The sequence below is a fragment of the Bombina bombina genome, chromosome 6 (assembly GCF_027579735.1).
Source record: "Bombina bombina isolate aBomBom1 chromosome 6, aBomBom1.pri, whole genome shotgun sequence".
NCBI lineage: Eukaryota > Metazoa > Chordata > Amphibia > Anura > Bombinatoridae > Bombina > Bombina bombina.
In genome coordinates, this window is record NC_069504.1 from 409,458,909 (window position 1) to 409,474,038 (window position 15,130).

Here is a 15,130-nt window from a genome sequence, read left to right on the forward strand (position 1 = left end):
GCTGCATTAAAAATATCTATACCGAGGATGGGAGATCTATTTTGAGCCTTGTTCCGGCTCCATTTTTTTACGCGTGCACCCATCTATTGTGTGTTATTATAATTGGCACCACTTATACTCTTTCATCCTGCTGATTGTTGCCTGGAAGCAGCATTCTTCTGCACATTTATGTGGAGATGAGGTCTGAGCTATAGGGGGAGCAGTAGTATTGAGGGCCTTGAATGTCAGAGACAGGATTTTGAGTTTTACTGGAGGCTAGAGGAAGCCAGTGAAGGGATTGTCAGGGAGCAGCAGATGAGGAGTGATGTGTAAGGAAGATCAGCCTGGCAGAGGCACTCTCTATGGATTGTAAGGGAGATGGACAGCATCTAGGGAGACCAGAGAGGATAGAGTTGTAATAGTCAAGGCAGGAAATTATTAGAGTAATTTAGAATCTTAGTTGAGTATTGTGTAAAGAAGTGGCAAATTTTGGACATGTTGATTTTAGAGATGTTTTAAAGGTGAAAGTGTCAGGAACTAGCCAAAGACTGGATGTGAAAGAAAGATTTGAGTCAAGTGTGACCCCAAGACATCGGCAATGTGGGGTTGGGATAATTATGCTACTATCAACAGTTGAATGAAGATGGGGGGTAGAGACTTTGGAAGATTGTGGGAAATAAGGAGCTCAGTTTTGGAAAGATTTAGCTTAAAGGGATATGAAACTCAAAAATTTTCTTTCATTATTCAGACAGAGCATGCGATTTTAAGCAACTTTCTAATTTACTTATATTATCAATTTTTCTTTGTTCTCTTGGTATCTTTTGTTGAAATGCAGGGATGTATGCTTAGGAGCTGGCCCATTTCTGGAGCACTATATGGCAGCAGTTTTGCAAGATTGTTGTCCATATGGAAGAGCACTAAAAGTGGAGCACTATTTCCTGCCATTTAGTGCTCAATATGCCTACCATGTAGTGCTATAGATGACTACTCTATGTGGAACTTTCAAACTGATGGGTTAGGTCTTGCTAAGACCTGATTGAAAGGGGAGGAGTTTTACTGCAGATACAAACTTAAAAGGAAAAGCCGTCATTAACTGTACACGCCAGCTTGTAATTATTCTCTGATGAAGTTCTCCCGTTGGCGAATTAAACGCGTAAAGGAATTTATAGTATCAGCCCCCACAAGCATCTCTATTCATCGGATCTTGGAGTGCGAGTTCCTGGGATGGCAAGAATTTTCTTGCGGCCTTCTACCATAGGTGATACCATAGATTATTCTTAAAGCACCAGGACTGTAAAGGGGCCTGAACTTATATGTGGTTTTATATGCCTAATGATTTTCTACCAATACTTTTATCCATGAATGATTATAACACACTTGAATCTTGGATTATTACACTCGACTTGAAATATGGCCCTAGAAGGACATAACACTCAAATTACAAATGGAGTATAATGTTAATGAAAACTTTGCCATGCAATGTTATAAAAAAATATCAGGTTCTGTCCGAATTTTACTCCATACATCTTTGAACAATGAAGATATCCTGATTGCTCTAAAATGTGCAACACATGACCGTAAAACGTGCTGATCTTAGAGTACGTTTAGGAACATTAGAACGATATTATTATATGGCAATGTTTTTTTGTTTTTTTTTAGTATTTCCATTTGTAATGTAAGCTTTATGCTCCTTTTATTTTTTTAACTGTTAAAGTTACATCTTCATCTTAAACCCAAAAGAAACACAGCACCAACATTATCACAAGCACTTTATAAAAATATATTGTTAATTAATAAATAAACCATTACGAGCATCCAGAATTCTCCAATACAACAGATGGAACCATTGACACTAGCAACAGCAGCAAGAGTGACAGTGAGACAAAAAAGCTGTTGACCCTATTCTATCCCGCAAGTTAACATCATTCATGTGGTCATACATCATCACCATCAAAAGGAGCAGAAGGTTAGCAGATGTTCAAATAGAGGATGAATACATAGAAGCTTTACCACAAATTAACGCACTTGTGCTTCGTCTAAGAAAATGCATAACACAGTATGCGTTAAAGGGTAATACCACAGGATGTAGTTTAAATAAAATGATATTCCTGGCCTTCTTCTATATTACTGTTTTTCTGATCATGTCCTTAGGATAAACCAAAAGGCCTATAAGTAAGATTATTTGAGCATAGGTGAACATGTTTGTTGCTGTAATTGATCTATTGTCTTTAAGGAAACTGCTGTACTCTCCTAACTATGTGGAGACTTTGTCTCTTCTATAAGAGAATCTCTGTCCAGCAGGTCATTTATCTTTATATAACAATAACCATCTGTTGGTTGTATTTCCAAACTAATTTGTTCCTCACTTCCTTCTCTACTTCCCTATGTCCATCTAAATATGAATGGGGTAAGAAAATACTGATATTCAGCCATGTGGTAAAATACAAAATTACAAACATAGTTGTAACCCAAGCGATAAACGGTTTATTGTGTCTTTTTGCACCCGTCGGAAGTAGCGTGCATATTACAAGTTGAAAGTAAATGCGTTCGCTCTAGCACAATTGAATTTAACGAGTGTTGGGATAGCGCAATTTCAGTGCTCTGGTTAAAGGGCCACTGTAAGTAAATATTTTCTATGCCTGTTACTAACTAACTACCCCAAATACGCTTTTTATCAATAGCATTTCATTAACATATCTCTGTCTGCAAATTTAATTGTTTTCCAAACCCACTCCGTGGGTTTCCTTTGCTCTGTAAAGATCCGTTTACAATACCTAGGTTTCAAAATGGCGCTTTAAACACAAAGTTATTGGTTTAAGTATTTTGAACATGCAGTGCTGAAAATAGTGGGCAGGATAACGTGACATCATCGGCGAATAAAAGATATAACTTTTAGAACGTTATGAAACTTTGTTTTGGAGAAAATATAGGTCAGTAGGTTTTAATTAATGTTTATTAACTTTAATATGTTAATTGTTTAGCTTAAAAATTATAACAGAAAGCAATCCTTTAACTGTTACGCTCAAAAAGTTGCACAAAACACATTAAAACTGTATTTAAAAGTATAGTTACACTCACAATACTCTAATAAAACGTATTTATATATATATATATATATATATATATATATATATATATATATATATATATATATATATACGCATCTCTATACACCCATACACTTATTATTTTTTTAAAAAAAATTTTTTAACGAAACAGCTAAGCTAAGTAAGACGATAAGTGGTCTCTGTGGGGACCGAAACGTTGACCCCATTTGGATCATTTTGGAATTCATAATAAAAGCTAAAAGTATTGGATTAACAAAAGACCTGTGAGTGCCTCTTTCTCCGTTTACTGTATATATATATATATATATATATATATATATGTATATGTTATATATGTATGTGTGTGTATATATATATATATATATATATATATATATACATAATAGCTATTTTCAGTCAAACACCTTGTCATTTACCTTTTAACCCTTATAAAAGTAAATAGTAATATTTATATGAATAATTTTTATCACCTAGTGTATATATGAGTGTAACACTTTATTTTAACTATTTTACACCATTAGGATGTTCCATGCCATCCTAAAAGCACTGGGCTTTAAAGCCATTAGGACGGCATGGGATGTTCTAACTTTTTCGGCGTCCTGCTGCTCTTCTCGATAAAGATATGGAAGATCCAACTTGAGGACGTTCCTAGCAATGTAAGCAGTCCACCAGGATCTAATCAGCGGGGTTGGAGTCACAGGACGTCCAGTAGAATTGAGTATACTCTACATACAGTATATAGAAAAGTCTGAAATCCTAAAGAGTGCTCCCCTGGTTTTTGTAAATGATTTGGGGTCACAAAATTAAATTTCAGACACCCTATTCATAAAAACAAACTACTTTTTGCTGTTAAATAGTATAAATAACTGATAGTTTCAATCTATTTATCTTACAGTGGGGATCTTCAGGTGTCTGGGAGTGCTCACACTACATTCAGCACAGCACAGAAAGCTATTGGAAAGGATAACTTCACCTTAATCCCAGAGGGAACGAATGGCATAGAAGAAAGAATGTCTGTCATTTGGGACAAGGCTGTGGTAAGCTCAGATTAATGCAGGGATTGCTGAGCTCAAATGAATGTCATAAATATTTATGTAGCATAGAAATACATGCACATTTTATAACCTTATCATACCAGTATATGTTATGGGATTTGGTCCCTATTAATTGATCTTGTTTTGTTTCATTTTTAAATTTTGACACAGCTATTTACAGTTCATGTACCCATTTGCGCCTTTGTAATGAAATTTAAGTTGTTCTAAACCGGCACATTGCTTAAAATGTGAATGAAGATAGATTACATTTGATAGCGGTAAACCACTAAATTTACTTTGTATATATTTTTCCATCTGTTGTTTGTTTTCCCTTAGGCTACAGGCAAAATGGATGAAAATCAGTTTGTTGCTGTAACTAGTACCAATGCTGCCAAGATTTTTAACTTTTACCCCAGGAAAGGGAGAATAGCTGTGGGATCAGACAGTGACTTGGTTATATGGGATCCAGATGCAGTCAAAATTGTTTCTGCTAAAAGTCACCATTCGGTGAGTATTCCAACTCTCTTCTTAAAAGATCTAAAGGAAATAGACGCACTAAAGGAGAAATGTCAGTGGGGAACTGGCTCTAGATAAATGTAATTATTAAATTAATTCTGTATTTGTAGCTTCAAATATCAGTAATAGAACTGCAGTCTCTTGAATATAGTTGCCTGGAAGAAACCATGAATATCATAATACCTCATTATTGTGGAAAACCATCGATCAATTAAAGGGACATATTTAGTTTATCGATCCTGTATATGGAAGATCACACATGTTAATTTAAGAGTGCCTAATTGTGTACAACTGAGTTTTTGGGAAATTGGGAGTCTGCAGCTCACTGGATGACAAGGAGAACTCACAAAGAAAAGTGTAAATTTTTTTTCTAAAAATCTCAGTTTTTTCTAGCAAATAAAAGGTGGCGGACATTTATCAAAATACTCAAAACACTAACGGCTAGATTTAGAGTTTGGCGTTAGCCGTCAAAACCAGCGTTAGAGGCTCCTAACGCTGGTTTTGGGCTACCGCTGGTATTTAGAGTCAGTCATGAAAGGGTCTAACGCTCGCTTTCCAGCCGCGACTTTTCCATACCGCAGATCCCCCTACGCCAATTGCGTATCCTATCTTTTCAATGGGATCTTTCTAACGCTGGTATTTAGAGTCTTGGCTGAAGTGAGCGTTAGAAATCTAACGACAAGACTCCAGCCGCAGAAAAAAGTCAGGAGTTAAGAGCTTTCTGTGCTAACGCCGGTTCATAAAGCTCTTAACTACTGTGCTCTAAAGTACACTAACACCCATAAACTACCTATGTACCCCTAAACCGAGGTCCCCCCACATCGCCGCCACTCTATTAAAATTTTTTAACCCCTAATCTGCCGACCGCACACCGCCACGACCAACCTACGTTATCCCTATGTACCCCTAATATGCTGCCCCTAACACCGCCGACCCCTATATTATATTTATTAACCCCTAATCTGCCGCCCCCAAAGTCGCTGCTACCTTACCTACAATTATTAACCCCTAATCTGCCGACCGGACCTCACCGCTACTGTAATAAAGTTATTAACCCCTAATCCGCCTCAATAACCCTATAATAAATAGTATTAACCCCTAATCTGCTCTCCCTAACATCGCCGACACCTAACTTCAAGTATTAACCCCTAATATGCTGACCGGACCTCACCGCTACTCTAATAAATTTATTAACCCCTAAAGCTAAGTCTAACCTAAACACTAACACCCCCCTAAGTTAAATATAATTTAAATCTAACGAAATAAATTAACTCTTATTAAATAAATTATTCCTATTTAAAGCTAAATACTTACTTGTAAAATAAATCCTAATATAGCTACAATATAAATTATAATTATATTGTAGCTATTTTAGGATTAATATTTATTTTACAGGCAACTTTGTATATATTTTAACCAGGTACAATAGCTATTAAATAGTTAATAACTATTTAATAGCTACCTAGTTAAAATAATTACAAAATTACCTGTAAAATAAATCCTAACCTAAGTTACAATTAAACCTAACACTACACTATCAATAAATTAATTAAATAAAATACCTACAATTATCTACAATTAAACCTAACACTACACTATCAATAAATTAATTAAATACAATACCTACAAATAAATACAATTAAATAAACTAACTAAAGTACAAAAAATAAAAAAGAACTAAGTTACAAAAAATAAAAAAATATTTACAAACATTAGAAAAATATTACAACAATTTTAAACTAATTACACCTACTCTAAGCCCCCTAATAAAATAACAAAGACCCCCAAAATAAAAAAATGCCCTACCCTATTCTAAAATTAAAATAGAAAAGCTCTTTTACCTTACCAGCCCTTAAAAGGGCCTTTTGCGGGGCATGCCCCAAAGAATTCAGCTCTTTTGCCTGTAAAAAAAAACATACAATACCCCCCCCAACATTACAACCCACCACCCACATACCCCTAATCTAACCCAAACCCCCCTTAAATAAACCTAACACTAAGCCCCTGAAGATCTCCCTACCTTGTCTTCACCACACCGGGTTCACCGATCGGTCCAGAAGAGCCTCGGAAGTCTTCATCCAAGCCCAAGCGGGGGCTGAAGATGTCCATGATCCGGCTGAAGTCTTGATCCAAGCGGGAGCTGAAGAGGTCCATGATCCGGCTGAAGTCTTGATCCAAGCGGGAGCTGAAGAGGTCCATGATCCGGCTGAAGTCTTCTATCAAGCGGCATCTTCAATCTTCTTTTTTCCGGATCCATCTTCATTCTGCCGACGCGGAACATCCATCTTCACCAACGACTTCCCGACAAATGACGGTTCCTTTAAGGGACGTCATTCAAGATGGCGTCCCTCGAATTCCGATTGGCTGATAGGATTCTATCAGCCAATCGGAATTAAGGTAGGAAAATTCTGATACGATTGGCTGATTGGATCAGCCAATCAGATTGAGCTTGCATTCTATTGGCTGATCGGAATGAAGACTTCGGAGGCTCTTCTGGACCGATCGGTGAACCCGGTGTGGTGAAGACAAGGTAGGGAGATCTTCAGGGGCTTAGTGTTAGGTTTATTTAAGGGGGGTTTGGGTTAGATTAGGGGTATGTGGGTTGTAATGTTCGGGGGGGGGGGTATTGTATGTTTTTTTTTTACTTGCAAAAGAGCTGAATTCTTTGGTGCATGCCCCGCAAAAGGCCCTTTTAAGGGCTGGTAAGGTAAAAGAGCTTTTCTATTTTAATTTTAGAATAGGGTAGGGCATTTTTTTATTTTGGGGGTCTTTGTTATTTTATTAGGGGGCTTAGAGTAGGTATAATTAGTTTAAAATTGTTGTAATATTTTTCTAATGTTTGTAAATATTTTTTTATTTTTTGTAACTTAGTTCTTTTTTATTTTTTGTACTTTAGTTAGTTTATTTAATTGTATTTATTTGTAGGTATTGTATTTAATTAATTTATTGATAGTTTAGTGTTAGGTTTAATTGTAACTTAGGTTAGGATTTATTTTACAGGTAATTTTGTAATTATTTTAACTAGGTAACTATTAAATAGTTATTAACTATTTAATAGCTATTGTACCTGGTTAAAATAAATACAAAGTTGCCTGTAAAATAAATATTAATCCTAAAATAGCTACAATATAATTATAATTTATATTGTAGCTATATTAGGGTTTATTTTACAGGTAAGTATTTAGCTTTAAATAGGAATAATTTATTTAATAAGAGTTTATTTCTTTAGTTAGATTTAAATTATATTTAACTTAGGGGGGTGTTAGGGTTAGGGTTAGACTTAGCTTTAGGGGTTAATACATTTATTAGAGTAGCGGTGAGGTCCAGTCGGCAGATTAGGGGTTAATAATTGTATTTAGATGGAGGCGACGTTGGGAGCGGCAGATTAGGGGTTAATACATATAATATAGGGGTCGGCGGTGTTAGGGGCAGCAGATTAGGGGTTCATAGGGATAACGTAGGTTGCGGCGGTGTACGGAGCGGCAGATTAGGGGTTAAAAAAAATATGCAGGTGTCAGCAATAGCGGGGGCGGCAGATTAGAGGTTAAAAAGTGTAAGGTTAGGGGTGTTTAGACTCGGGGTGCATGTTAGGGTGTTAGGTGCAGACTTAGGAAGTTTTTCACCATAGGAAACAATGGGGCTGCGTTAGGAGCTGAACGCTGCTTTTTTGCAGGTGTTTGGTTTTTTTTCAGCTCAAAATGCCCCATTGTTTTCTATGGGGGAATCGTGCACAAGCACGTTTTTGAAGCTGGCCGCGTCCGTAAGCACCGCTGGTATTGAGAGTTGCAGTGGCGGTAAATATGCTATACGCTCCCTTTTTGGAGCCTAACGCAGCCCTTCTGTGAACTCTAAATACCAGCGGTATTTAAAAGGTGCAGGGGGAAAAAAGCCAGCGTTAGATACGTGGGTCGTTACCGACAAAACTCTAAATCTAGCCGTAATTACACTGAAAGGAAAACCTATGCATATGAAAACAGTGATTTTAAAGACACAGCGCACTAGAAACAGCATCATTTGATTTGTATTAGGCGTTATATTCAAATTCAAACATACACATGGTTCTCCCTATGTACTTCGCCCTTCATTTGCAAACCTTTACAATGCAGAGAGCTCTTATTATCTCTATTTAAGAAATCTCGCCAGGGATAGGCAAGGTGTCCGTACACGGACACTGGTGTCCGTGACTAGCCCTTGCAGTGTCCGCCACAACCTTAGTATATGTTTTGATTGAATAATAGGAATAAAAAAAAAAATGTAGTGTGAATAAAGTTAGTGGTTTGTCAAGAGACTGCTAGCGATATTGGGTGATAAGTTATGGAAGAACTAAAGCCTGAGTGAAATACTGGATGTGTATCTGCATCTGTATAATAACACCCAGCTCTATACAAAGACACAGTAGTGACACTGGCACATGCGTTTAGTCAGACAAGGGCTGGTTATAGGATCAGTGGTATCTGCATCAGTATAATAACACCCAGCACTATATAATGACACAGTAATGACACTGGCACATGCGTATAGCTAGACAAGGGCTGGTTATAGGATCAGTGGTATCTGCATCAGTATAATAACACCCAGCATTATATAATGACACTGTAGTGACACTGGCACATGGGCATAGCCAGAGGAGGGCTGGAGTTAAGGGCAGGAAGAGAGCACCACTGCAGAGTTGTCTATATAGCTCCCCCCTTAACTCCACCCCCGTCATTCTCTTTGCCGGCTCTAAGCAGAAAGGTTAAAGTGAAAGTGGTGTTAAGCTGTTAGTTTAAAGGGACATAATACTCATATGCTAAATCACTTGAAACTGATGCAGTATAACTGCAAAAAGCTGACAGGAAAATATCACCTGAGCATCTCTATGTAAAAAAGGAAGATATTTTACCTCACAATTTCCTCAGCTCTGCAGAGTAAGTTCTGTGTAAAAAGTTATACTCAGCTGCTCCCAGCTGCAGGTAAAAATAAAAAAAATAAAATGAAGAAATGAACAGCAGCCAATCAGCATCAGCAGTGCTGAGGTCATGAACTCTTACTGTGATCTCATGAGATTTGACTTAACTCTCATGAGATTTCATAGTAAGCTTCCTTTACCTGATTGGTGAAATAATATGAGAGTTCACGAGGCTCATCCTTTCAGCTGTCCCAGGACAGACACACTAAAATGCTGCTTAGAAATCCTTTACAATGGGAGGTGGCTACTGGGGAATTTTTGAGGTAAAATATCTTTATTTTTTACATAGAGATGTTCAGGAGATATTTTCTAGTCAGCTTTTTACAGCTATACTGCATCACTTTCAAGTGTTTAAACATTTGGGTATTATGGCCCTTTAACTTTAACTACAATCAAGAATTTGTTATTTTTAAATGGTACCGGTGTTGTACTATTTACTCTCAGGCAGGACATAGATGAAGATTTATGCCTGGAGGATTATGATCTTAGCATTTGTAACTAAGGTCCACTGCTGTTCCCACAGGAGTACAGGAAAACTTCAGTGTGAGGAACGGTTTCTTGCTTTGCAGCAATGAGGTATGTTCAGTCATATTTTCTGCAGAGACTGTGTTAACTCAGAAAGGCTGTCAGTATCCCCATTAGGGGAAGGGTAAGCAGTAATCCTAGTATGAATGAGGCTTTACTAGCTTGCATAATGGGCTAAGTTTTTTGTTTTTTTGGGGCACTCAGTTTGTTTATTACAAAGTGGAGACAAACGTTTGTGTGTTCTAGGAGTAACGTTTTTTATATTTATGGGAACGTTTGCTTGAGGGGTCATTTGGCTTATTTTAGGGTTGTTATAACCCACATGGTTTTCAAACATAGTTTGCTAGATTTGTGTAGGCCCCAGCAACATCGAGTGAGGTGGGCGGGGCCTATTTTCGCGCCTCAGTTGCGCATTTAGTAATTCAGACAAGCAGCAAGCAACTTCTCCTGTGGTCTTGGGAGTCTTCTGAGGACCTATTCGAAGCTTTAAACCCAGATTATTGTTCCTAAGAGCAGGTAGGGCCACAGCAAGGTGCTAATAGGGGTTTTAACCGTTTTTTTGACAAATTTTAATCCGGTTTTGTCATTTGTGGGTTTATTGCTTATTTACTTGTGGTGCAATCCTTCTAAGGCTTAGTGGGTACACTGTTAAAATTTCGGAAAATTTGAAGCAATTTTAACCTGTTTTGCAGTTTGTGTTTGCCTTTTTTTCTCTTAAAGGCACAGTACCGTTTTTGCAATTTGTGTTTTTTTCATTAAATAAAGTGTTTTCCACGCTTGCTTGCTTTATTACTAGTCTGTTAAACATGTCTGTCACTGAGGAAACTCATTGCTCAATTTGTTTAGAAGCCATTGTGGAACCCCCTCTTAGAATGTGTCCCACTTGTACTGATATGTCTATAAATTGTAAACAGCATATTTTGACTTATAAAACTTTGGCATTAAATGATTCTCAGACAGAAGGAAGTCAGGTTTTGCCATCTAGTTCTCCCCAAGTGTCACAACCGGTAACACCCGCACAAGAGACGCCAAGTACTTCTAGTGCATCTAATTCTTTCACCTTGCAAGATATGGCTTCAGTTATGAATACTACCCTCACAGAGGTTTTATCTAAACTGCCTGGGTTACAAGGGAAGCGCAGTAGCTCTGGGTTAAGAACAAATGCTGAGCCTTCTGACGCTTTAGTAGCCGTATCCGATATTCCCTCACAATGTTCTGAGGTAGGGATGAGGGATTTGCTGTCTGAGGGAGAGATTTCTGATTCAAGAAAGAAGTTCCCTCAGACAGATTCAGATATGACGGCATTTAAATTTAAGCTAGAGCACCTCCGCTTATTGCTCAGGGAGGTTTTAGCTACTCTGGATGATTGTGACCCTATTGTAGTTCCAGAGAAATTGTGTAAAATGGACAAATATTTAGAGGTTCCTGTTTACCCTGATGTTTTTCCGGTCCCTAAGAGGATTTCGGACATTGTTACTAAGTAGTGGGATAGACCAGGTATTCCGTTGGCTCCCCCTCCTATTTTTTTTTTAAAAAAATGTTCCCTATTTCTGACACCATAAAGGACTCATGGCAGAGGGAGCTATTTTTACTTTGGCTAAGCGTACAGCTATACCTATTGAAGACAGTTGTGCTTTCATTGATCCTATGGATAAAAAATTAGAGGGTCTCCTAAAGAAAATTTTTGTTCATCAAGGTTTTCTTCTTCAACCTATAGCATGCATTGTTCCTGTAACCACTGCAGCTGCCTTTTGGTTTGAGGCTCTGGAAGAGGCTCTTCAGATGGAGACCCCACTAGATGATATTTTGGACAGAATTAAGGCCCTTAAGTTGGCTAATTCTTTTATTACAGACGCTGCTTTTCATCTTGCTAAGTTAGCGGCAAAGAATTCAGGTTTTGCCATTTTAGCGCGTAGAGCGTTTTTGTCTTTTCTTTTCAAAGGTAAGACCTCGGGCCTGCACTGAGAGATCATTTCAGACATTACTGGAGGGGAGGGTCATACCCTCCCTCAGGATAAGTCAAATAAGACAAGGACCAAACAAAATAATTTTCGTTCCTTTCGAAACTTCAAGAGTGGTCCCATTTCATCCTCCTCTGCTGCAAAGCAAGAGGGGAACTTTGCTCAATCCAAGCCAACCTGGAGACCTATTCAGGCTTGGAACAAGGGTAAACAGGCCAAAAAGCCTGTGGCTGCCACTAAGTCAGCATGAAGGGGTAGCCCCCGATCCGGGACCGGATCTAGTAGGGGGCAGACTCTCTCTCTTTGCTCAGGCCTGGGCAAGAGACGTTCAGGATTCCTGGGAAGTAGAAATTGTAACCCTGGGATACCTTCTAGATTTCAAGGATTCTCCTCCAAGGGGGAGCTTCCATCTTTCTCAATTGTCTGTAAACCCGACAAAAAGAGAGGCGTTCTTACGCTGTGTAGAAGACCTTTTTACCATGGGAGTGATCTGCCCAGTTCCAAAAGCAGAGCAGGGGCTGGGGTTCTACTCTAATCTGTATGTAGTTTCCAAAAAAGAGGGATCTTTCAGACCAATTCTGGATCTCAAGATCCTAAACCAATTCCTAAGAGTCCCATCCTTTAAGATGGAGACCATTCGGACTATCTTACCATTGATCCAGGAGGGTCAATATATGACCACCGTGGACTTAAAGGATGCGTATCTACACATTCCTATCCACAAAGATCATCACCAGTTCTTCAGGTTCGCCTTTCTGGACAAGCATTATCCGTTTGTGGCTCTTCCTTTCGGGTTGGCCACAGCACCACGAATCTTCACGAAGGTGCTAGGGTCCCTTCTGGCGGTTCTAAGGCCGGAGGGCATAGCAGTGGCGCCTTATCTAGATGACATTCTAATTCAAGCGTCGACTTTCCAACTAGCCAAGTCTCACACGGACTTAGTGTTGGCCTTTCTAAGATCTCACGGGTGGAAAGTGGACGTAAAAAAGAGTTCTCTTTCCCCCCTCACAAGAGTTTCATTTCTAGGGACTGATAGACTCAGTGGACATGAAAATATTCAGGTCAGGAAATCAAAGATTTTGTCCACCTGCCGAGCTCTTCACTCCATTCCTCGGCCGTCAGTGGCTCAGTGTATGGAGGTAATCGGTCTAATGGTAGCGGCAATGGACATAGTTCCATTTGCTCGCTTGCATCTCAGACCACTGCAACTATGCATGCTCAATCAGTGGAATGGGGATTATGCGGATTTATCTCCTCAGATAAATCTGGATCAAGAGACCAGAGACTCTCTTCTTTGGTGGTTGTCACAGGATCATCTGTCCCAGGGAATGTTTCCGCAGGCCAGAATGGGTTATAGTGACGACAGACCCCAGCCTTCTGGGCTGGGGTGCAGTCTGAAATTCCCTGAAAGCACAGGGTTTGTGGACTCGGGAGGAGGCTCTCCTACCGATAAATATTCTGGAATTAAGAGCGATATTCAATGCTCTCCAGGCATGGCCTCAGCTGGCTTCGGCCAGATTCATCAGGTTTCAGTCGGACAACATCACGACTGTGGCTTATATCAATCATCAGGGCGGAACAAAGAGTTCCTTAGCGATGATAGAGATCTCAAGGATAATCCGATGGGCAGAGGCTCACTCTTGCCATCTGTCAGCGATCTATATCCCAGGTGTAGAAAACTGGGAGGCAGATTTTCTAAGTCGTCAGACTTTTCATCCGGGGGAGTTGGAACTCCATCCGGAGGTGTTTGCTCAACTGGTTCAGCTATGGGGCACACCAGAATTGGATCTCATGGCGTCTCGTCAGAACGCCAAACTTCCTCGTTACGGCTCCAGGTCAAGGGATCCTCAGGCTGTACTGATAGATGCTCTAGCAGTACCCTGGTCGTTCAACCTGGCTTATGTGTTTCCACCTTTCCCTCTCCTTCCGCGTCTGATTGCCATAATCAAACAGGAGAGAGCATCAGTGATTTTGATAGCGCCTTCGTGGCCACGCAGTACTTGGTATGCAGACCTGGTGGACATGTCATCTCTTCCACCCTGGTCTCTGCCACTGAAACAGGACCTTCTGATTCAAGGTCCATTCAAGCATCCAAATCTAATTTCTCTGCAACTGACTGCTTGGAGATTGAACGCTTGATTCTATCAAAGCGGGGTTTCTCTGAGTCAGTCATAAATACCTTGATTCAGGCTTGAAAGCCTGTTACCAGGAAAATCTATCATAAGATATGGCGTAAATATCTTTTTTGGTGCGAATCCAAAGGCTTCTCCTGGAGTAAAATCAGGATTCCTAGGATTTTGTCTTTTCTCCAAGAGGGATTGGAGAAAGGATTGTCAGATAGTTCCCTAAAATGACAGATATCTGCTCTGTCTATTTTGTTGCACAAGCCTCTGGCAGATGTTCCAGACGTTCGGGCTTTTTGTCAGGCTTTAGCTAGAATTAAGCCTGTGTTTAAACCTGTTGCTCCGCCATGGAGTCTAAATTTGGTTCTTAGAGTTCCGTTTGAATCCATGCATTCCATAGATATTAAGCTTTTATCTTGGAAAGTTTTGTTCCTAGTTGCTATCTCTTCAGCTGGAAGAGTTTCTGAACTATCTGCATTACAATGTGACTCACCTTATCTTGTGTTCCATGCTGATAAGGTGGTTTTGCGTACCAAGCCTGGGTTCCTACCTAAGGTTGTTACTCACAGGAATATCAATCAGGAAAATGTTGTTCCTTCTCTGTGTCCTAATCCTTCTTGTAAGAAGGAACGTCTGTAGCACAACTTGGACGTGGTTCGTGCTTTGGAATTTTATTTGCAGGCAACCAAAGATTTTCGTCAAACATCTTCTTTGTTTATTGTCTATTCTGGAAAGCATAGGGGTAAAAAGGCTACGGCTACCTCTCTTTCCTTTTGGCTTAAAAGCATCATCTGTTTGGCTTACGAGACTGCTGGACAGCAGCCTCCTGAATGGATTACAGCTCATTCTACTAGAGTGGTGGCTTCCACATGGGCTTTTAAAAATTATGCTTCTGTTGAACAGATTTGTAAGGATGAATCCGTGGACTCGGTACATCATGCAAAAGAAAACAAAATGTATGCTTACCTGATAAATT

At 39.3% G+C, this 15,130-nt stretch overlaps 1 protein-coding gene across 2 annotated transcripts in view; it reads left to right on the forward strand.

The window, feature by feature from the left end:
- DPYSL3 (dihydropyrimidinase like 3) overlaps positions 1–15,130 on the forward strand; it is a 609,221-nt gene that overhangs the window by 542,743 nt on the left and 51,348 nt on the right. For both annotated transcript variants that reach the window (XM_053717144.1, XM_053717145.1), the window contains exons 10-11: positions 3,943–4,084; positions 4,418–4,588. In XM_053717144.1, the coding sequence (XP_053573119.1) occupies positions 3,943–4,084; positions 4,418–4,588 (313 nt within the window). The remainder of the gene's footprint in view (positions 1–3,942; positions 4,085–4,417; positions 4,589–15,130) is intronic.